We start from the raw sequence: 23,791 nt of genomic DNA on the forward strand, positions 1-23,791 counted from the left end.
TAATAAATCAAAGGCACCAAAATATTTTTACTATTCTCCAAGTAATAAGCTTGGATATCTATCTCTACGAGAATAAAATAGCCATTTAGCATGAAAGTTAAGTTATGAGAGCATGGTTTAGCAAAAGCATAGAAAACAAAAGAACTAAACTCCTTGACATGAGGGCATAAATGGAGTGTAAATATGGCACCTAGCAGAGTGATGTGAAGAGAAGAACGTCTGAGCAACATAGAGGCATGAGAAGCCTTAAGGAAATGATGTCTAACTTCAAAGTTAAGCTCTTTGAACTTTTGTCACATAAACCCCTGTGCACTTTATCAAAACCAGGAGTAAAATCTGATACACATTCTAAGATAGATAGATAGATAGATAGATAGATAGATAGATAGATAGATAGATAGATAGTGTTTGAAGAAAGGGGTCAATTTTCACAATTAAATTGATGATGGAGTAGAAATATAAGACTAGATGGCACTTAACACATATCAAGAATCAATGTAGCCAAGAAATAAGAACCAAATATGGCCTTGATAATATAAGTCACTCATCCATACATACCTACCAACACCCCAAATTTTGGAGAAATCTTGAGGTAGTCACTGAACATTCCACAGAGGACAGAAGGAAGTTTGGACCAAACTTATCTATGTCTTACCTAGACTCCAGTTGACATCTGGCTAATGTTCAAAATTACTTACTTGTATGTTGAGTCATCTTTGTTTCTCTTATTAAGTAGAGAATGTTCTGTTGGGTCTAAACAAGATTCCTCCTTAGAAAATAAAGAAATTTCCTTTTGAATCTCACTTTCCACTAAATTGGTATCTCTTTTAGGAAGGAAAAGGTAGTTTTCAATATGCCAGTGCTTTGCCTGAAAAAAACGAAAACATCTTTTATTTTTATGAAATTTATTTTCTTCAAACATTTACGTGTGTTTACCATGTGCTAGATTACTAATTAAAGTCCTGGGGTGGGACACACAAGAAGATGAAAAAGACATGACTCCTCCACAAGAAGCTTACAGTTTTACAGGGGAAATGAGAGATTCATGTACCTTTAATAAAGGTAGAAAATGAGATGTGTCATAAGAAACAATGAAAAGATAATAATGAACTACAAGAAATTTTTTACCACTCCTATTTTAAAATTCTGAATAGCCAGATGTATATTTACTAAAAACAAAACAAAGCTTTTGTTAAAGAATTGCCACAGTTATTTTTTCCCTCAACTACTTTATTTGCATGTTACCTCCTTAAAATGTTTTCAAAAGCCAGTTCAGTTATTAAATATTATTTTCAGTTATTAAATATTATTTTCTAAAAATTATGTGTGTTATATAATAATTTTCACAGATTTAGGCTACACTTCTTAAAATGCATTCATCTAGCAAAAGTTTCCCTTTAACAATCTATTTTATGTTTTAAATACAGAGCCGATTTTCTCATCTTATATCAATTCACTTCATGCACACAGAATGTTCCAAAGAACGCAGCCTGTGAGATACGAGGGGAACCGTAGGCATCCTGCAGATATTTGGCTGGTCTGCAAATTGATCAGCCTTGTCATAAGCGTTTGCAGAATAAAATGCCTACAGGGCCAGTCAAATAATATCAATGAATGAATTGAACCTAACACAAGAAAATAAATGGGTAATAAATAGTAAATAAAACTCACTCTCAGTATTTAAGGCAATAAAAAAATTCAAGGACTACACTGAATTAAAGAGAACTCATTTTACATAAAGGCTATAGTTACTCTTAAGGAATGATGTATGTTCTTTTTTTTTTTTTCCACTTTAAGTTCTGGGATACATGTGCTGAACACGCAGGTTTGTTACATAGGTATACATGTACCATGGTGGTTTGCTGCACCTATCAACCCATCATCTAAATTTTAAGCCCCACATGCATGAGTTATTCATCCGAATGCTCTACCTCCCCTTTCCCCTCACCCACCGACAGGCCACAATGAGTGAAGTTCCTCTCCCTGTGTCCATGTGTTCCAATTGTTCAACTCCCACTTATGAGTGAGAACATGCAGTGTTTGGTTTTCTGTTCCTGTGTTAGTTTGCTAAGGATGATGGTTTCCAGCTTCCTCCATGTCCTTGCAAAGACATGAACTCATCGTGTTTTATGGCTGCATAGTATTCCGTGTTGTATATGTGCCACATTTTGTTTTTCCAGTCTATCATTGATGGGTATTTGGATTGGTTCCAAGTCTTTGTTATTGTAAATAGTGCTGCAAAAAACATACATGTGCATGTGTGTTTATAGTAGAATGATTTATAATCCTTTGAGTATATACTCAGTAATGGGATTCCTGGGTCAAATGGTATTTCTGGTTCTAGATCCTTGACGAGTTGCTACACTGTCTTCTACAATGGTTGAACTAATTTGCACTCCCACCATTCCTATTTCTCCACATTCTTGCCAACATCTGTTGTTTCCAGACTTTTTAATGATTGCCATTCTAACTAGTGTGGGATGGTATCTCATTATGGTTTTGATATGTATTTCTCTAATGACCAGTGATGATGAGGTTTTTTTCATATGTTTGTTAGCCACATAAATGTCTTGTTTTGAGAAGTGTCTGCTCATATCCTTCACTCATGTTTCGATGGGGTTGTTTGGTTTCTTTCTCGTAAATTTGTTTAAGTTCCTAGTAGATTCTGCATATTAGACCTTTGGCAGATAGATAGATAGATTGAAAAATTTTTCTCCCATTCTGTAGGTTGCCTGTTCACTCTGATATTTTCTTTTGCTGTGCAGAAGCCTTTTAGTTTAATTAGATTGCATTTGTCAATTTTGGTTTTTGCTGCAATTGCTTTTGGTGTTTTAGTCTTGATATCTTTGCCCATTCCTATGTCCTGTATGGTTTTGCCTAGGTTTTCTTCCAGGGTTTTTATTGTTTTAGGATTTACATTTAAGTCTTTAATCCATTTTGAGTTAATTTTTGTATAAGGTGTAAGAAAGGGGTTCAGTTTCTATATTCTGAATAAGGCTAGCCAGTTTTCCCAGCACCATTTATTAAATAGGGAATGATTTCCCCATTGTTTGTTTCTGTAAGGTTTTTCAAAGATCAGATGGTTGTAGGTGTGGGTGTTATTTCTGAGGCCTCTGTTCTATTCCATTGGTCTATATATCTGTTTTGGTACCAGTACCACGCTGTTTTGGTTACTGTAGCCTTGTAGCATAGTTTGAAGTCAGGTAGCATGATGTCTCCAGCTTTGTTCTTTTTGCTTAGGATTGTCTTGGCTATAAAGGCTCTTTTTTGGTTCCATATAAAATTTAAAGTAGTTTTTTCTAGTTCTGTGAAGAAAGCCAATGGTAGCTTCATGGGAATAGCATTGAATCTATAAATGACCTTGGGCAGTGTGGCCATTTTCACGATATTGATTCTTCCTGTTCATGAACATGGAATGTCTTTCCATTTGTTTGTGTCCTCTCTGATTTTCTTGACCAATGATTTGTAGTTCTCCTTGAAGACGTCCTTCATGTCCCTTGTAAGTTGTATTCCTAGGTACTTTATTTTCTTTGTAGCAATTGTGAATGGGAATTCACTCATGATTTGGCTCCCTGCTTGTCTATTATTGGTGTATAGGAATGCTTGTAATTTTTGCACATTAATTTTGTATCCTGAGACTTTGCTGAAGTTGTTTTTCAGCTTAAGGAGTTTTGGGGCTGAGACGATTGGGTTTTCTAAATATACAATCATGTTGTATGCAAACAGAGACAATTTGACTTCCTCTCTGCCTATGTGAATACCTTTTGTTTCTTTCTCTTGCCTGATTGCTCTTTTTTTAAGAGAAATGAGAAACTTGAATCTTTACGTGAAATCTATTACTGTTTAAATGTGGGCAACTAAATCAAATTTTAATTATTCACTGGATGAAGAGACACAATCAAAGTCACTGGACATCAAATCAATCAGATGAGGAGAGTTGCCAGTACATAAACTCTGCCTAGCATAACAGTAGTTAGTGCACAAAAAGGGGCACTGAAGAATTTCAAGCATCATTTGAATTTCTTCTTACCCTACAATCACCTTACAGCTTCGTGGGATAAACATGCATTCATGAATAAATCCTCTTCACTCCTATTTCTCCAACTCTAGAAATAGACATACCACACAACTTACTTTTAAAAATCTAACCTGAAAACCAGCCTAAGCCCAATAAAAGGGATTCTAAGTTGTGTTTTGTTTAAAAAAAAAAAAAGGTCATTCTCTCCTCTCTCTTTCCTTTCCCTCTTTTCCTTTCCCCTTCCTCTCCTTTCCGTTTCCTCTTCCCCACACTCTTTACTCTACATCTTGGGACTAGTGGCACCTATATTCAAGATAGCTTGATAAAAGTAAATCCTGAAGAAGAAGAAGAAGAAGAAGAAGAAGAAGAAGAAGAAGAAGAAGAAGAAGAAGAAGAAGAAGAAGAAGAAGAAGCAGCAGCAGCACAAACAGAAGGAATTAGAAAACCATTTTCCCCAGTTTTGCTAGCCTTCAATTTTTAAAACTGACCCAGCTCTGATGACTTTTCTCCTGTCTTGAGCAGAAGGGAAAAAATAAAATTATTCACATGAGGGCTTTTTGGGTCTGAAGTCCTTAAAAAATGCAAGATTTCACAGAAAAAACAAATAATATCAATAACATAAAAATAAGCAGTTTTATAAGCACCCATTTCTGAATTAAAATAAAATTTAGCTACAGATTATGTTTGGTGGGTGAACTTTATATGGCACCTACACCTAGAATGGTGTTATTTCTTAGTTCAACCCCAGATGTCTGAGGAACTTCTTAGGTCACCCACTTGATGATGTTTCGTTTCTTTACCGTTGTTCAAACCTCCACCTCATCTTGCCACAGCCTCCGTCAGCAATGCATTGGCTTCTTCAGTGGCCGGAGGCAGGCTTCCACCTTCTTTCCTGTCCAGACTGCCAGCCATGTCCCACTCTGTCTCACTCATCACACACCCATATGAGTTCCCACTTAGACGCTTTTTTTCCTGACTGAGAAAAATCTAGTGCTCGTCTTGTTTACAAAATACAAGCGATTGATACAGCTCCTGAGTGTTACATTGACACTCTCATTGTCCAGCCAATGTGGGTCCACCTCCTAGATGATTTTCTGATTTGCCAACACCCTCTGCATCCTAAAGGGTTGCTTAGAATTCCTTCCACACAGGTTGGCCTCATCAAACTGACTTTACAAATACAGCAACAACAAACGTCTTCCGACACTAAAAGAATTGCCTACTCTCCAGAGTAAGATTGGCACCTGAGGCTCCTAAATAGAACCAAGTCAGCTGGCCAAACAGAAATTGAGGCTTCACCTTAAACTTATACCAGGTTTGAATAGTACTGGTTGAAACCAGTCAAACATATTTTGTCCCCAAAAGCACAAATGGAACAGGAAACGTTCCCAAGAAGGCAAAAGGATAAAAGAACAGAAAATATGAGACTAAATATTTCCTTTATTTCATGCCCCCTCCTTCCATTTCATTTCATAGGCAGGGACAAGTCAGATCTTGAGAAAGGGGTTAAAAATGTGAGCTCTAAAGTGACCCAACTTGAGTTAAAAGCAAAACTCTACCACGATTAGCTTCTGCGAGCTCAGGTGATTTATTCAAACTCTCTGTGCCTCTGTTTGCTCATTTGTAAAATGGGAATTGTGAGAGCTGCCCCCTCCTGAATTGAGCAATTGTGAAGATTAAATGAGTTAATTCTTGAAAAAAATCTTAGAACAGTGCCCCAGGTACACAAGAAAAACTCAGCAAATGTTAACTATTATTATTTGCGGCAGTAAACCAGAGAATGAATAGGATGATTGGTTATTTTTTTCCTAAAATTTTCTGCATTTGATTATTACGTTCTTAGTTAACAGTCATAATCACTTGTCTTTTTAGTAACACGATCATTTTATCCATGTTGAACTTGTACTAAATTTTGAAATTGAAGGAATTTATTTTAGAGGAGAATTTTTTCTCAGAAATCTTGGAATATTTTGAGCTGCACAGAGCTCCCATCTTTCCGTGTCTCTGGTGTCTTCCGTTTGATGTAACTGTCTTGGTTAATGGAAAACAGGACAAAGTTGCCTGGAGCTACTGCTTCAGAAATGTTGTCAGTTCTTTCATGACTAATGAACATTAAACAGTTGATGAGATTCAAATAGAAATCAGCCCAAGTTAATACTAAATGTCAAGTAAATACTAGAATAATAAAGAGCAATATTTCTACCTGACCAAAGATCCAAACAGGAGCATTGCATACACCAGTCACACAAATGCTGCAGTCTGCAGAGGAGGAGATAATCAGTAACTGACCACCCGGCTCACACATCTCTAAGGAACTTATCCGGTCCTCATGAGGTTGGAATGATCTTATCAGAGTTGGGGCCTTTGTGATTTTGTTCTTACTGGAATTAAGACAGTACTCCTGAATGAAAAGAAATACCAGAACTCTAAAAAATTCAAATATGAAATGATTACAATGACATAACACTTTTTTAAAAAGGCCGATTTTCAAACTTGGGGACAACAACCTGTGATCCAAATGCGAAAGCAAAGTTCATGATAAAAGAGGCTAGAAAATGAAATTACATTAAGAAAAAAAAGGTTTCTAACTTATCTGACTACTCGGGAAATACAAAAAAGAACTAGTGGGGAGGAGGAAGGAAAGAAAAATATAAATAGTATAGCCAATTATTTGATAGAGATGAACTTTACCACATATATATGGTCACATATACAACTTTTAAATATTATTGGAAAATTGAGGAGGTAATCAGTGATAAAAAAGAAAAAATCCCAAACTAACTCAGGGTAACAATAAGGTTAGATGAAGGAATAGTCCTCTAGTATTTAAATTACATTTACAGTCTCATTGCAAATAAGGTGTAGCCTCACCTCAGGCAACATAGTGAGACCCTGTCTCTACAAAAAATAAAAAAAATTAAATTAAATTAAAATAAAATAAAATAATTAGCTGGGCATAGTGGAACATGCCTGTAGTCCTAGCTACTCAGGAGGCTGAGGTGGGAGGATGGCTTGAGCCATGAGTTTGAAGTTGCAGAGAGCTATAATCATGCCACCACACTCCAGTCTAGGTGACAGAGGGAGACCCTGTCTCAAAATAAATAGATAGATAAATAAATAAATACATTAAAAATAAGGTATATCCTAATTATTTACTTTCAAATAACGCTGAAGTGCCTTACTAACAATATTGCATTTCTAAATTGGATGACTTACTTAACAGAAGGCTGTCAATATTGAGAAAAATACGATTTTCCTCATTAATTATTTAAAAGAAATCTCTGCATGAAACTTGTAAATGTTTTATTTAAAACACTTAGACTAAACATTTTTTCCTTTGTTTAGGAGACAGACAAGACTTGATTCATAGTTACTTGCAACAAAGGGTCACCAAAAATCTTAAAGGTAATGTGATAATGTTTTTCAATTTACCTCTATATTCCAGATTTTCAACCATCCATCAAGATCTCCTGTGGTAAGGTATCGATTCATCTTATCAGTAGACATAATAATCGTTCCAGCTCCACTATGAGCCAAAAATTCAGCCAGAAGTTGCTTCTTATATATATCCCAAAATCTGACATAACCAGATCCTCCACATGATACCAGGTTAGCTCCTCCTAACATGTAAGGGAAAATCTAATTAGAAAACTGAACAACCCATGCCAGAAATAACTTCTTCAGTGACTTTCCCTGTGGAAAGCATATGATGTTGGAGAGGTGAGTAGTCCTGAGATCAATTCCCAGTACCACTTTAATTCTGTCAAATATAAAATGGAGGTAACACTATGATAACCTCACTGGTTTGTGTTGAGTATTAAATGGCATAGGATATTGAAATGTCCCATTACAGTTAGTTCCCTTTTTTTCATTCATTATTCTGATGTTTTGGGGGTTTTTATTTTTATTTATTTTTATTTTTATTTATTTATTTATTTTGTTTGTTTGAGACGGAGTCTCACTCTGTCGCCCGGGCTGGAGTGCAGTGGCCGGATCTCAGCTCACTGCAAGCTCCGCCTCCCACGTTTACGCCATTCTCCTGCCTCAGCCTCCCGAATAGCTGGGACTACAGGCGCCCGCCACCTTGCCCGGCTAGTTTTTTGTATTTTTTAGTAGAGACGGGGTTTCACCGGGTTAGCCAGGATGGTCTCGATGTCCTTACCTCGTGATCCGCCCATCTCGGCCTCCCAAAGTGCTGGGATTACAGGCTTGAGCCACCGCGCCCGACCCGGGGGTTTTTAAAAGTTAGATAGAATTAATTTGTTTCCTCAGATAAACATGAACTATTAATTCCAACATTATGATAATATTATTATTATATAAAATTCATCTTCGCTAATAACCCATTGGATATATATAGTGAAGTAAAAGTCTGCATGCACAGATTTGGATGGAATATGTAGTGATAGCAGAATAGCTATTGACTTCTCCATTTGGCAGCATGCTTAGAATTCTATTTATGAGCTTTCTTTAAATGTTTTCATCAATAATTCATTGTAAACCCTTATAAAACCCTTTTTTCGTGAATGAGTCTAGAACTAACCTTTTCATTTTCCATTTTTATGTTTTGTTGAAGCACCTTACCTAAGTTATTCTTCTGTGGCAAGGTTCCTATTATTTGATAACTCTGTGAATGACTTCCAGTTTGCCTCACAAATGTACTGCCAATTAACAATCATATTTATTTAAGGTAGAAATAATAACACGTAGCTGCTTCAGAGAAAACAATCTGGGAATACTGATAACATTAAAATTAGTATTGAGGAAATGAGAGTAATTTCAGGATAATAATTCATATTTTGAGTATAAGCAAGTTCTAGAAAACAGAAAGTTTTAGAATCTAATTCTTTCAAAGATTATTCTAAACAACCCAGAATGTTTTTAAACTATACCTTTATTGATTCTTAATGATTAAACATTTTATATGAAAATTATACAGATTTTTCATCTGTAAATTAAATATGGGAAACAATAAACATAATTCAGATATGTTCATTTCCTTTTCAAGTCCACAATACGCATGTGTCTAGATTTCAAATACACAATACATATGTGCATTATTCTCCAAGGCAGATTTTCATTTTGGAAAGATGCAGGCTGCATCAACACCATGCTAATATTGCCACTGACAACAGGGAAAAAATTAAGCAAATGGTTATTTCATTTACATAATATCAAATAACTACAGTAAATCATAAAATAGCATTAATGTTAGTATACATCTCTGGAGAAGATATAACTAATACTTCAAAAAAGAAAAAAAGATGAGAACAGAGAAGAGGGCAGGCAGCTCTTATCCTGGGATTAGCAATTCTTTCAAATTCTGTTACTGTGCTTAACATCCACGCTCCTCATTATTCTCTTCCAGCCTATTTTGATTAGGTACTCATATAGTCAGTCTCAGATTCAACTCTTCTGCTATATGTGGACTTAAGCTTTGACTCTGGCATACATCTTGCTGTGCCCCTACTGTATTAAAATCTCTTTATGCCATGTCTGGGACAACAATTCTGATTGTTGCTTGTATTCAGTTGTTCCCTTCCTGATCTTAACATATACAACACTGGATAAATTAGTAATGGGGTGTAGTCTGACTCCTGCTCTTGGACCCATCCTCCTCAATTCCAACTTCCTTTGCCATGGTCTGTGACCTTACATGACACTCCTGACTGGTTAGCTACATGCACTCAAATTCTACAAGATCTAGTAGAAATAGATTGGATTTTCTTTATTGTTCCCTTTCCAACTACATGTAAAATGTAAATATATATTTTACCTGTCACTGCAGTGTTTTTTCTTGCTTTGAGGAAGCAAAGCCTCGTAACAGCATTTTTGCCCTCAGTGTCAATCTCAAAGTTGCGGACTCCCATGGTAGATTGGTCTGCCACGAGGTGGGTGGAGTGGCTTCTCCCAGCACTGAGAAGTTTTTGAGGTTTTGTATCTGTGATGAAGACAAAGCCAGGTATTATTAATGAAGAAAAATATCTGCTTTGAAAACTAGTGCCTATGAAACAGCAGGTCGCCATCTATCACTATCTCTAATGACTCCAAGTCTCACAATAGACTTCTAGTCAACATCTATCAAGCCTTCTGATATTTCTTAACCGCAGCTTGAAGAACTGTTTGACTTTATTTTTGTTTTTCATGTTGCATACAAACTTGCTGTGTTTTCACTTGATATGAATTAAATAAGAACTTAATATTGGCATCAATGCTAACGTCTTAGGGATCCTAATACGCTCAAGACAAATGTAATTCCGATATTGTGGCATTTTCAACTTATTAATCATTAAAATTAATCTTGGAAATATTATAATGAACATGAGCTCTAATGACTATTTATGTTTAATTAAATGAGGCTTTTTAACAATACTATTTGTTAGTGAGTTACTCTGGAGGAAACATTTCTAAGCATACCTCAATTATCTAATGACATCATCTCCAGGCCACACTAGTAAAACCTGAGGATATTCGTCTCAGCATCTATGAACAGTCCGCCCATAATTTTAAAAAATCTATACAGACATATTTTCAAAATTCCAAAATAAGAAATCGATTGCAGTGCCTTTCATGTCTTTCAGAAATTTGACATCTATTCACTTTTCTCCTTAATTATCTCTCTGTGTATTCTAAAGCCCAGTGTAGAGGAAGAGGCAGAATTCCAACCCCCTCATGGTAAGTTCAAATGAATCCTAAAATGATTAGCTCTTAGTACATAAAGCAGGTCAGAGCTTTGTGTTTGCAGCCAAGTATCCCCTAAATCTCTTAAGTTTGTTTTCCTTCTCTTAATAAAATAGCTTCTCAGCTTTCACCCAGAAAGAAAACTGCATCTGATGACCAGTCCATTCCTAAAGTTCAATTCAGCCTCTATGAGTTTATTCAGTTGAGACAACAGAACCTCACTGGGCCATGAGGAATGACATTTTCATTACCAAAATAAATTAGTCTAAAGAAAAACCTTCAGTATCTAAGGAAACTGAAATAAAATGTGAAAGGCAATTGTCAAGACATTTTACTTAAATATAAAATATTCATGTGCTCTGCTAAACTCCCATAAAATACAATATACTCCCATCTAATGTTCCTCATGGGCTTCTAAAGCAAGGAATAATTTAAGTTTTCCAGGTGGCATAATATTTATTACAAGCTCTAGATTGAGTCTCAACAGCCTATCGAGTGAACATGAATTTCCATTTGCTTAGCAAAGGATACCTAACGTTCACTCTTAGGTAATTTGGCAAGGTTTATTGAAAAAAATAAACTAAATAAAAATGAGAGTCTTGCTCCCTGCTATCAGTAGTTCAGAAATGCCGATGTAGCATAAAGAGAAGAAATGGCATGCCATGGAGAATTTGCTAAGCCAAGTAAATCTCAAGATTCTCTTTAGCCACTTTGACAAGACAATGATATCCCTAATCCTTCGTGCTTATAGCCCATCACCTATAATTTAGGAGCAAGTTGCAGCAGGCACATGCATGAATAACCAGGCCTAGAGTGATTTGACTAGCCATGTTATTTTAGTTTGAAACTCATGCTTACCTAATTTTGACTTTAGCAACCTCTGGTAATCAGGGTGAAGAACATGGTGAGCACTCTCTGTGCTATTGTTCCATAGAACAATTTCTCCATCATAACTCCCTACACAAGACAGGATGGAGAATATAAATTGCCAGGAGATTAAGATAGAAAATACGAGCAACAGCAATCAGAAGAAGTTATTAGCAATATATCTTACACAGAATATGGCACATAGTGGGCACTCTATATTTTTAGAAACATGAATAATAATTGGTATTTGTATTAACTTTAGAGCTTACAATCGCCACAGTATAACCTGAGCATATGTGTGTAGAAATTACTGCTGTTTTCTTTTATCTTATGGTAATAAAGCATTCAGAACAGATGCTTTGCGGATAAAAAACTGGAGCTTGAGTCTTGGTTCTCTCACTTACTGTGTGACCTTGGACATGTTATTTAATTCTACTTGATGCTGCAATTTTCTCATCTATAAAAAAGAGTTAATAATTGTATTTATCTCCTAGGATTATTGTAGAGAATGAAAGTACTTACAGTAGCACTGAGCATATTGTAAGTACTGGAGAAAATGTTATTACCATTATACTTTTTATTATTGGGTAAGGGCAAGTAAATCAAGTCCTCCTATGTTTCTGTTTCACATGTCCCTTCTTGTGTGTGCATGTGTGTGGATGGGTGTGTGTGTCTTCTCTTCATTCTTTCCCTCCTATATTTTTTATTGAATATCGTTTTCCACAATCCTAAAGTTTTTCCTACAGAAAGTCCTTCAGTACTCCTCTTCACAGAAAACAGAGAAAAGCCCAAATAGCCCAAAAGCCCAAAGTGAAGTGAAGTGAAGTCTGAGCAACCATGTCCCGTGGAGGAACAAAGCAGCAATGCCCAGACCATTGTTTTCAGTGACTTAGTGAGGACAGCTACCCACTGAGAAGAGTGTCTATGGCAAGGAGAGCAGAAGAGTTTGGGTGGGATGTACAAATGGTGACTTTTTTGGGAATAGGGGAGAGGAGAGAGAAATGCACACTAAACTCTGTATTGTCCTAGAAAGAGCAGTTTCTTTGGGAGGCCAAGGTGGGCGGATCAGGAGGTCAGGAGTGTGAGACCAGCCTGGCCAATATGATGAAACCCTGTCTCTACTAAAGATACAAATAAGCTTAGCTGGGCATGGTGGCATGTGCCTGTAATCCCAGCTACTCGGAAGACTGAGGCAGGAGAAACACTTGAACCCTGGAGGCAGAGGTTGCAATGAGCCAAGATTGCACAAATGCACCCCAGCCTGGGCAACAGAGCAAGACTTCACTCCATCTCAAAAAAAAAAAAAAGAAAGAGCAATCTGTGCAGCTCACAAATTGAACCAGGGGGATGGAGTTCAGCTGTCCATAGAAATATCCATCTTCTCTTAAGCTTTACTAGCAGTGATTGACCAAATATTTCCACATAGGATTGATGGGAGGAGAATGAGTGAAGAGACTGTCAACCCACCAATACAATGGTATTTACTAATACTTTCACAATAACAACCACACTGTTTTACACTTCAGTGCCCATCACATTTCAGGATGTGATCCTCCCTGCAGGGGTGGCCTTCCAGTGACTGTAAAGCTAATTTATCTGCAGAGTTGGTCTTACTAGAAAGTAATTTGGTTAGTCCTGAAAACAGGGGAACTTTAAATGTAGATAGATCAGTAAACCTCATATTGTAACACTTCATAGATATCCTGGATCTTTTCCGGTAAGTTTTCATTCCTCTTAATTGATGACATTTTTGGTTCTATAAAAAAAAATTCAGCTGTCAAAATATGGACTTGAAAATTTCATGGTGCAATCTGTCTCTATAAATTGTATTCTTTGGCCAGAAATGATACAACAATTTTTCATTCTCTTTAATATGTCACATCAAAGCATGCCTATGAATCATTTTAAGAGCTTGGATTTGTAGACATTTTGTGAGGACAGACTTTTATCAACATTATCTGGGCTAAATTATGCCAAAGAGTTAATATGTTCACATTATGAAACATCTAAGTGCCACCAATGTGCAATTTGTACCCAACAGCCCTAATGCTGCTCCTGGAAAATGCACAATACAAATAAAAGCTAATATTTATGGATGAGCTTATTGTGTGCTGAGAACTGTGTTAAACCCTTGCACAGATAATCTGAACTATAACCCAAAATATAGACATATTATTATCTGCCAGACAAAATTATGATTTAGAGTTTAAATAACTTGTTCATTATCAAGTTGTGGCAATTGGTAGGACCATGATGGGAAATCAGACAGCCAGGCATAGGAGCCGATGATCAGAACTACCAATATATTTCCCCAGAAATAAGGACTAAGAAGAGCAAGCGCTGCTTCTTCAAAAATCTATTCATGTTCAAAGTAAACAATCAACAAAGCAAAGAGACAACCTACAAAATGGGAGAAGATAGTTGCAAACTGTACATCTGATAGTAGAAGGGGCTAGTATCCAAAATATATAAGAAAATCAAACAACTCTGCAACAAAGAAAACCTGATTTAAAAATGGACAAAAGACCTGAATAAACATTTCTCAAAAGAACGCATAACAAATGGCCAACAGACATACAAAAAAAAAGTCCAACATCATTGGTTATCAGGGAAATACAAATCAAAACAACCTGAGCAAGATATCACTTCACTCCAGTCAGAATGGATCCTGTCAAAAAATCAAAAGATAAAAGTATTGGCGAAGATATGGGGCAGAGGGAACACTTACATATGGCTGGTGGGAATGTAAATTAGTATAGCCTTTATGGAAAACGATATGGAGGAATTGAAAATAGAACTACCATATGATCCAGAAATTCCACTACTGGGTAAGGAAATGAAATCAGCATGTGGAAGAGGTATCTGCACCCTTATGTTTATTGTAGCATTATTCACAATAGTCATGATATAAAATCAACCTAAATGTTCATCAATGAATAAATGAATAAGGAAAATGTGCTGTATATACACAATGGAATAGTATTCAGCCACAAAAAGAATAATATCTTGTCATTTGCAGCAACACTAATGAACCTCGTGGACATTATGTTAGGTGAAATAAGCCACACATATAAAAACAAATACCACATGATATCACTCAGTTGTGGAATCTAAAAAGTTATTCTCATAAAAGTAGAGAGTAGAATAGTGGATACCCGAGGATGGGGAGGGGAGAAGGGAGCAGGTGATGGTGAGAGATTGGTCAACAGGTAAAAAGCTACAGTTAGACGGGAGGAATGAGTTCTGGTGTTCTATTGCATAGTAGGATGACTAGAGTTGACAATAATGTATTGTATACTTCAAAATAGCTAGAAAAAGAGACTTGGCCGAGGCGGGTGGATCACGAGGTCAGGAGATCGAGACCCTCCTGGCTAACACGGTGAAACCCCGTCTCTACTAAAAATACAAAAAACTAGCCGGGCGCGGTGGCGGGCGCCTGTAGTCCCAGCTACTCGGAGGCTGAGGCGGGAGAATGGCGGGAACCCGGGAGGCGGAGCTTGCAGTGAGTCAAGATCGCGCCACTGCACTCCAGCCTGGGCGACACAGCGAGACTCCGCTCTCAAAAAAAAAAAAAAGAAAAGAAAAAAAGACTTTTTAATGTTCTCATCACTAAGATATGATATATGTGTAAGGTTATTAATACATTAATTACCATGATTTGATCATTGCACAATTTATACATGTATTGAAACATGTTGTGCCTCACAAATATGTACAATTATTAATATTATGTGTCAATCATAAGTTAAAAAGAAATATATGGCCGGGCACAGTGGCTCATGCCAGTAATCCCAGAACTTTGGGAGGCTGATGCAGGTGAATTGCTTGAGCTTAGGAGTTTGAGATCAGCCTGGACAACACAGTAAAAACCAATCTCTACTAAAAATACAAAAAATTGGCTAGGCATGGTGGGGCGCGCCTATGGTCCCAGCTACTGAGGAGGCTGAGGTGGGAGGATCACTTGAACCTGGCAGACAGAGATTGCAATCAGCTGAGATCTGACCACTGCACTCTAGCCTGGGCAATAGGTGAGACCCCATCTCAAAATACATACATATATATATATATAAAACAACTGAGAAAAGGCTTTTTAAAAAGTGAGTGAGCCAAGACAAACCAAAACAAACCAAACTTCACCAATGATCGTCAAGTGAAAGTTCAAATTACCTGTAACAACAGTTTGTGGAGGTAAAAACACAGCACATAAGATGTCATCATGGTGCTGTATGCCTCCTTTCCATTCTTCAGGCTGGATGAAAAATTGATTGAAGTTTTGGGGTCGAAACACAGTAATAGCCCTAGCAAAAAGGATATAGAATTTAGCTGTGGATCTAAAATTGATGTAGATATTGAGTAGCCACTATCCACTTGAATGATGTGATTAGAGACTTCTAAAAGACTATGCTGCCCAAAATTTATCCCAACTTGACATCCACAATACTGAGTTTCCCACACTAAACATTTTTATTACCTCATTAAATTATCTGGTAAATTATAAATTTTTGACAATAGAAGGTTAATTATCCTTTCACAATCATTAACAACAAACCATGTAACCATTTATCAGATTAATTATCCATCACCATGACCCTAAAGCAAAGCTTCCCCACATGGGTATTATGAGATCACTGAGTTTTATAGAAATAACAATTAAAACAGAGGGCAGACCTATGAACAAATAATGTTTTGTACTTCAAACAAAATCAATAAGATTTTTTTTCCATCAAAATTTCTCAGGACATTTAGCATTCCTTATGGCATTTTCAAGACTTACCTAATCATAGAATCCGTTCTCTTGGAATCTACAGCATCTTGAAGAACTATAATTTGTGGAACACACTTAGAAAATGCCACCCCAAAGAAGTGGGACATAGAACAGGTACATTTTGAACAGAAAGAACAGTATTAGAGAGGTCAGTATCTTGGGGCACTCCTGATAAGTTTCAGAATAGGACAGGATGGGCAAAGAATGAAATGCCTTGTGCCTGGTGGGGAAGGGAGGGGTGTAAAGATTCCATTTTTGGGGCATTAACACCACCCTGTTTTCACTTGCTGACCTGAGCTCTGGCCATCAGCCTATGCTAAGCCTCTTGTTCCTTCTAGAGCCATCTAGATCTCAAGTGAGCATTTGCAACCATAGTTATGGGGTCTTTCAGCATCATTCTCTCTTCACCTTCCTGAGATCTTTTATTCCCACCACTCTAAAGGTTTCCTAGTTGTCCTACCAGTGTTACTCCTCAGCCTCAGAGTTTCCAGTGGCCTGCTTCTCTTCCTGCCTCCTGATCTTTCTTTCCCTACTCTTTATTTTCTATTCCCTTCTTTCTCTCACCCTTTTTAACAAGTGGTATATATACACAATGGAACATTCCTTATCTTCATTTCTCCACTTCTGTCTATCCACTCAAACTGGCTTAGAGATCTCATATATCACCATGAGTTCCAATGTCACTGCTATACAAATGGCTCTTAAATTATCTTCATTCATAATCTTTGCCAGAAATAGCTTCCATTTGCCAGTTGACAGTTCCATATAATGCTTCTATTAGCAAAAGATCTCAACATGTCAAAAATCCAAATTTGACATCTTCCCTCCATACCAGCCCTCTGTCTGCAATCCCAAATATGGTTAATAGACTTAACATTCCAGCCTCTTTGGATGGCTTTCTTTTCCCCAGTCAAATTAAATACTTAGATTATATCTCTGCAATATGTTACATATTCGTTTCTTACTATTTTACTTCAAACAGTCAACGACAGCTTCCTGGTTCTGTGCTAACTACCTCATGGTTGAATGACTATAATAGCCTACTGATTAATTTTACTGCTTCTAGTTTACCCCTCTCTGGCACTTTCTTCATCTGGCTACTAGATTAATTATTCTACTCTGGGGCATTTTCATTTATTCTGTAAGAATTTCTTATTTGCCACGTGGAAGTCACGCTTCACAGTGATGCAGGGTGCAGAGCCATCAGCATAAAATGACTAAAATTCAAGGTAAAATGTGGTAAGTGCTAAGGCAGTATTGATCAATTGCCATGAAAGGCCAATGTAGAAATCAAAGAAGGCTGAGTTGAACACTGATATTTGAACTGGACCATAAAATACGGGTAGGATTTGCAAGATGAAAACACTCTGGATGGAGAAAACAACATGATAAATGCTAATGCCCCATTAGAAAACATTTGTTAGTTTTTCATTTCCTACATGATAAAATTCAAATGTGTAGATCTGTTATTTAAGACCCAATAATACATAGATCTAATCTATGTTTTCAGAATTATTTCTCTCTATTCTTCTACCCTTGTTTTTCAGTTATATGTGAATGTTCAATTACATATTTGACAGAGGCACTGGAAGCCATAGGGTAAATATGGTATCCCTGAAGTGTTAATTTTACTCAAAAAGTTTGAGGAAGAATAATTTTCTATTAAAATAAAGGTAGATGAATTAATGCAAGAGAATGCAAAGTTCACCTGAATTTCAAAAAGGGAATTCAAAGTTTTAAATTTATTTTTTGCTTGCAGTAGCTGTTAGGAGCTAAGTTTCTGAAGCACAACTTCTTGTCCAACCCAAACAATATTCTTAGTCTTCTCTAGGTACCTCTGACATTTCTATCTGTTTTGTTTTGTTTTCATTCATGGTATGCTTTTTCATGCCTTTAGGAATTTCTTTTTACACACAGACTCACATGTACCTATCCACACACCAACTCTTTAAGGCCCATCTTATTCTGGTAGAATTCCTTAATAGCTAGGATTAAAAGAAATAGTTCCTCTTCTGACCTCTTCACATCATTCACATTTAACTTACAACATTCAGTGTTATATAGTTTCAGCTCCTTGGCTAAATTATAAATTCCTAGAAACCATGCATCTTGTCTTAATCTGTAACCCTACAGTAGCAAGCATAGTGACCTATATATATTGAGTGTTCAATAAATATCTGTCACATAAATGAAGAAAAAATTATCTACTTAAATGTCACCTCCTCAGGCAAGCCTTCCCTAACCACCCTATCTGAAGACTCTCTGAGTCTCTCATCGCTTACTCTGTTTCATTTTTTATAACACTTACCATTGTATGACACTGTGTTCTATATTTACTTGCTTATGTTCTATCTCTCCTACTACAAAGTAAGCTCTAGAGGATCAAGGACTTTGTTTTTTTTCTTCTACAACATCAGCATCTAGAATAATACCTACACATGATAGGCATTTAATAAATATTTGCCAAATCAATGTACAAATTATCCTGTTTTAAATAATCAGATCCTTTGAATGAAGCAACAGGCTGCTGTAAATTCCATGAGACAGGCGAAAAACTGGTGCTTTCTCAAAAATGCTACCTCCTGGCTGGAGGCCAACAAACTCAGGACATTACAGCAACTCATGACAGAACAATCCTGCTCCAAGGGAGGAGAAAACAACAGCTAATCCCACTGCCTGTAACATCCTGGCTAACCAGCGGTCCTGAGTCTGTCCATGTGACAACTTCACTATTAGCATAATGAGCATTCAAGAAAGTCAGCACACTAAATATATCTACAAGGACTCTCACAGAGTCTACTTCACTATCCTGACACCTCCACCAGAGCAGGTGCTGGAATCTATGGCTGAAACACCTAAAGATGGATCACATCAGAGGACTCTTTGCAGACACTCCCCAGCACCAGCCCAAAGGCTGGTAGTTCCACTGGGTGACTAGACCCAGAAGAGCAGCAACAATCACTCCAGTCTGGCTTGTAGGAAGCCCCATCCCTAGGGGAAGGGACAGTGGATCGCCCCATGCCATGAAACAAAAGAATCTGAACAGCAGCCCTTGAATTCCAGATTTTTTCACTGAAATAGTCTACCTGAATGAGAAAGAATCAGAAAAGTAATTCTGGTAATACGACAAAACAAGATTCTATAACACCCCCAAAAGACCACACTAGCTCCCCAGCAATGAATCCAAACAAGGAAGAAATCTCTGAATCATTAAATAAACAATTCAGAAGGTGAATTATTAAGCTACTCCAGGATATACCAGAAAAGAGTGAAAAGCAATGAAAAGAAATTTTTAAAAATACAGGATATGGATGAAAAAAATGCTCCAGAGAAATAGATACCATAAAGAAAAAAACAATCACAACTTCTGAAAATGAAAGACACACTTAAAGATACACAAAATGCACTGGTAAGTTTCAAAATAGAATCAAACAAGTAGAAGAAGGAACTTCAGAACTTGAAGACAAGGATTTCAAATCAACCAATCAGAAAAAGAAAAAATAATTTTTAAAAAATGAACAAAGCCTCCAAGAAATTTGAGATTATGTTAAATGGACAAGCCTAAGAATAATTGGTGTTTCTGAGGAAGAAGAGAAATCTAAAAGTTTAGAAAACTGCTTAGAGGAAATAATTGAGGGAAACTTTCATGACCTTTCTAGAGATCTAGACATTCAAATACAAGAAGCTCAAAGAACACCTGGGAAATTCATCACAAAAAGATCATCGCCCAGGCACATAATCATCAGGTTATCTAAAGTCAAACAAAGGAAAGAATCTTGAGGCCTATGACGCAAAAGCATTAGCTAATCTATAAAGAAAAACCTGTCAGATTAACAGTAGATTTCTCAGCAGAAACCCTACAAGCCAGAACGGATTGGGGTCCTATCTTTAGCCTCCTCAAAAAAGTAATTGCCAGCCAAGAATTTTGTATCCAGCAAAACTAAGCTTCATAAATGAAGCAGAAAGTCTTTTTCAGACAAAAAAAATACTGAGAGTTAACAACTACCAAGCCAGGACCATAAGAAATGCTAGAAGGAGTTCTAAATTTTGAAACAAAACCTCAAAATTCACCAAAGTAGAACCTCCTTAAAGCACAAATCTCACAGAGCCTGTGAAACAATAACACAGTGGAAAAAAAAAACAATGTATTCAGGCAAAAGCTAGCGCAATGAATAAAACAGTACCTCACATCTCAATACTAACATTGAATGTAAATGGCCTAAATGCTCTGCCTAAAAGCTACACGATGCCAGAATGGATGAAAATCCACCAATCAAGTATCTGCTATCTGCAAGAGACTCACCTAACGTATAAGGACTCATAAACTTAAGATAAAGGAGTGGAAAAAGATATCCATGCAAACGGACATGAAAAGCAAACAGGAGTAGCTATTCTTATATCAGACAAAACAGACTTTGAAGCAACAACGGTTAGAAAAGACAAACAAGAACATTATATAATGATTAGAAAAACAATCCAACAGGAAAATATCACAATCCTAAATACCTATGCATCCAACATGAGAGCCCCCAAATTTATGAAACAATTATTACTAGACATAAGAAATGAGATACACGACAACACAGTAATAGAACAGTGGGGGACTTCAGTACTGCACTGACACTAATAAACAGGTTGTCCAAGACAGAAAGTCAACAAAGAAACAGTCGGATTAAACCATACCCTAGAACAAATGGGCTCAACAGATATTTACAGAGCATCCTACCCAACAACTGTAGAATATACATCCTTTTCATCAGCACATGGAACATTCTCCAAGATACAACATATGATAGGTGACAAAACAGGTTTCAATAAATTTTATAAAATGGAAGTTATATCAATAAATTTTAGAAAATTGAAATTATATCAAGTACCCTCTCAAACTACAGTGGAATAAAATTGGAAATTAGCTCCAAAAGGAACCCTGAAAACCATACAAATACATGAAAATTAAGTAATCTGCTCCTCAATGATCTTTGGGTCAACAATGAAATCAAGATGGAACTTTAAAAATTCTTTGAATTGAACAATAATAGTGACACAAATTTTCAAAACCTCTGGGATACAGCAAAAGTGGTGCTAAGAGGAAAGTTCATAGCATTAAATACCTATATCAAAAAGTCTGAAAGAACACAAATAGACAATATAAGGTCATACATTAAAGAACTAGAGAAACAAGAAAAAACCAAACCCAAATCCAGCAGAAGAAAAAATTTAACAAAGATCACAGAAAAATTAATGAAAAGGAAAAAACAACAACAAAAAATGCAAAAGATAAATGAAACATGAACCTGTTTCTTTGAAAAGGTAAACAAAATTGGTGGACCATTAGTGAGATTAACCAAGAAAAGAAGAGAGAAGATCCATATAAGCTCAATTACAAATGAAATGGGATATATTACAACTGATACTACAGAAATATGAAAGATCATTCAAGGCTACTATGAACACCTTTACACATCTAGAGGATTTGGACACAAATTATTTCCCGTGAAAGCCAAGAACGCTCTCAGGCTGAGCCCCAGTTTGGGAGCTTACTTACATTAAGACAAGTTGCAGAAACTGTAGCATGTCTTTTATTCTTGTGGTGTCTTACTAATATCAGCGTGTCAGTCTTTCCTTATTGTATGTACTGATTTTAAAATCTAGAGGATTTGGACGCATTTCTGGAAATACACAACCTTCCTTGATTAAATCAGGAAGAAATACAAACTCTGAACAGACCAATAACAAGTAGTGAGATTAAGATGGTAATAAAAAAGTTGCCAACAAAAAAAAGCCCAGGACTGGATGAATTCACAGCTGAATTCTATCAGAGAGTCAAAGAATAATTGGTACCAATCTTACTGAAACTATTCCAAAAGATAGAGAAAGAGGATATCCTCCCTAAATCATTCTATGAAGCCAGTATCACCCTGATACCAAGAACAGGAAAGGATATAACAAAAAAAGAAAACTACAGACCAATAACCCCGATGAACATAGATACGAAAATCCTGAACAAAATACTAGCCAACTAAATCCAACAGCATTTCATAAAGATAATCCAACATGATCAAGTGAGTTTCATACCACGGATGCAGAAATGGTTTAACATACACAAGTTAATAAATGTAATATATCACATAAACAGAATTTAAAACAAATATCACATGATTATCTCAATAGATGCAGAAAAGACATTTGACAAATCCAGCATCGCTTTATGATTAAAATCCTCAGCAAAATCAGCATCGAAGGAACATACTTCAAAGTAATAAAAGCCACCTATGGTAAACCCACAGCCAACATTATATTGAATGGGGAAAAGTTGAAAGCGTTAACCCTGAGAATTGAAACAAGACAAAAATGTCCTCTTTCACCATGTCTATTCAGCATAGTACTGGAAGATCTACCAGAGCAATCAGACAAGAGAAAGAAATAAAGGGCATCCAAATCAGTAAAGAGGAAGTCAAACTGTTGCTGTTTGCCAATGATATGATTGTATACCTAGAGAACCCTAATGACTCCTCTAGAAAATCCTAATGACTCCTTCAAATGCTCCTAGATCAGATAAATGAATTCAGTAAAGCTTCAAGATACAAAATCAATGTACACAAATTGGTAGCACTGCTATACACCGACGACAACCAAGCTGAGAATCAAATCAAGAGCTCAACCCCTTTTACAACAGCTTGCAAAAAAAATAAAGTAAATAAAGTACTTAGGAATATACCTGACCAAGGAGGTGAAAGATCTCTACAAAGAAAATTATAAAACACTGCTGAAAGAAATCATACCTGACACAAACCAATGGAAACACATCCCATGCTCATGGATGAATAGAATCAATATTGCAAAAATGATCGTACTGCCAAAAGCAATCTACAAATTCAAGCAATTCCCATCAAAATACCATCATCATTCTTCACAGAATTAGAAAAAATAAACCTAAAATTCACATGGAACCTAAAAGCAGTCCATACAGACAAAGTAAGACTAAGCAAAAAGAACAAATCTGGAAGCATCACATTATTTGATTTCAACCTATATTACAAGGCTATAGCTACCAAAACAAGATGGTACATAGACCAGTGGGACATAGACTGGTGGGACATAGGCACAAAAAGGCCCATAGACTAGTGGGGCAAAAATAGAGAACCCAGAAATAAAACCAAATACTTAAAGTCAACTGATCTTTGACAAAGCAAACAAAAGCATAAAGTAGATAAAGGACATCCTATTCAACAAATGGTGCTAGGATAATTGGCAAGCCACATGTAGAATGAAGCTGGATCCTTGCCTCTTTCTTACCTTACAGAAAAACCAAGGCAAGATGGATCAAAGACTTAAATCTAAGACCTGAAACCACACAAATTCTAGAAGAACATAGGAAAGTCTCGTATAGACATTGACTTAGGCAAAGAGTTGATAACCAAGAACCCAAAATCAAATGCAACAAAAGCAAAAAATAGATG

General features: G+C 36.4%; 1 protein-coding gene across 1 annotated transcript in view; it reads right to left on the reverse strand.

The window, feature by feature from the left end:
• WDR49 (WD repeat domain 49) overlaps positions 1-23,791 on the reverse strand; it is a 188,911-nt gene that overhangs the window by 48,353 nt on the left and 116,767 nt on the right. The window contains exons 11-16 of the mRNA XM_033211625.1: positions 15,734-15,864; positions 11,558-11,656; positions 9,795-9,959; positions 7,451-7,638; positions 6,222-6,419; positions 699-868 (exon numbers count right to left, since the gene is read on the reverse strand). Of these exons, the coding sequence (XP_033067516.1) occupies positions 699-868; positions 6,222-6,419; positions 7,451-7,638; positions 9,795-9,959; positions 11,558-11,656; positions 15,734-15,864 (951 nt within the window). The remainder of the gene's footprint in view (positions 1-698; positions 869-6,221; positions 6,420-7,450; positions 7,639-9,794; positions 9,960-11,557; positions 11,657-15,733; positions 15,865-23,791) is intronic.

The sequence above is a fragment of the Trachypithecus francoisi genome, unplaced genomic scaffold (genome assembly GCF_009764315.1).
Source record: "Trachypithecus francoisi isolate TF-2019V2 unplaced genomic scaffold, Tfra_2.0 Lachesis_group0, whole genome shotgun sequence".
Taxonomy (NCBI): domain Eukaryota; kingdom Metazoa; phylum Chordata; class Mammalia; order Primates; family Cercopithecidae; genus Trachypithecus; species Trachypithecus francoisi.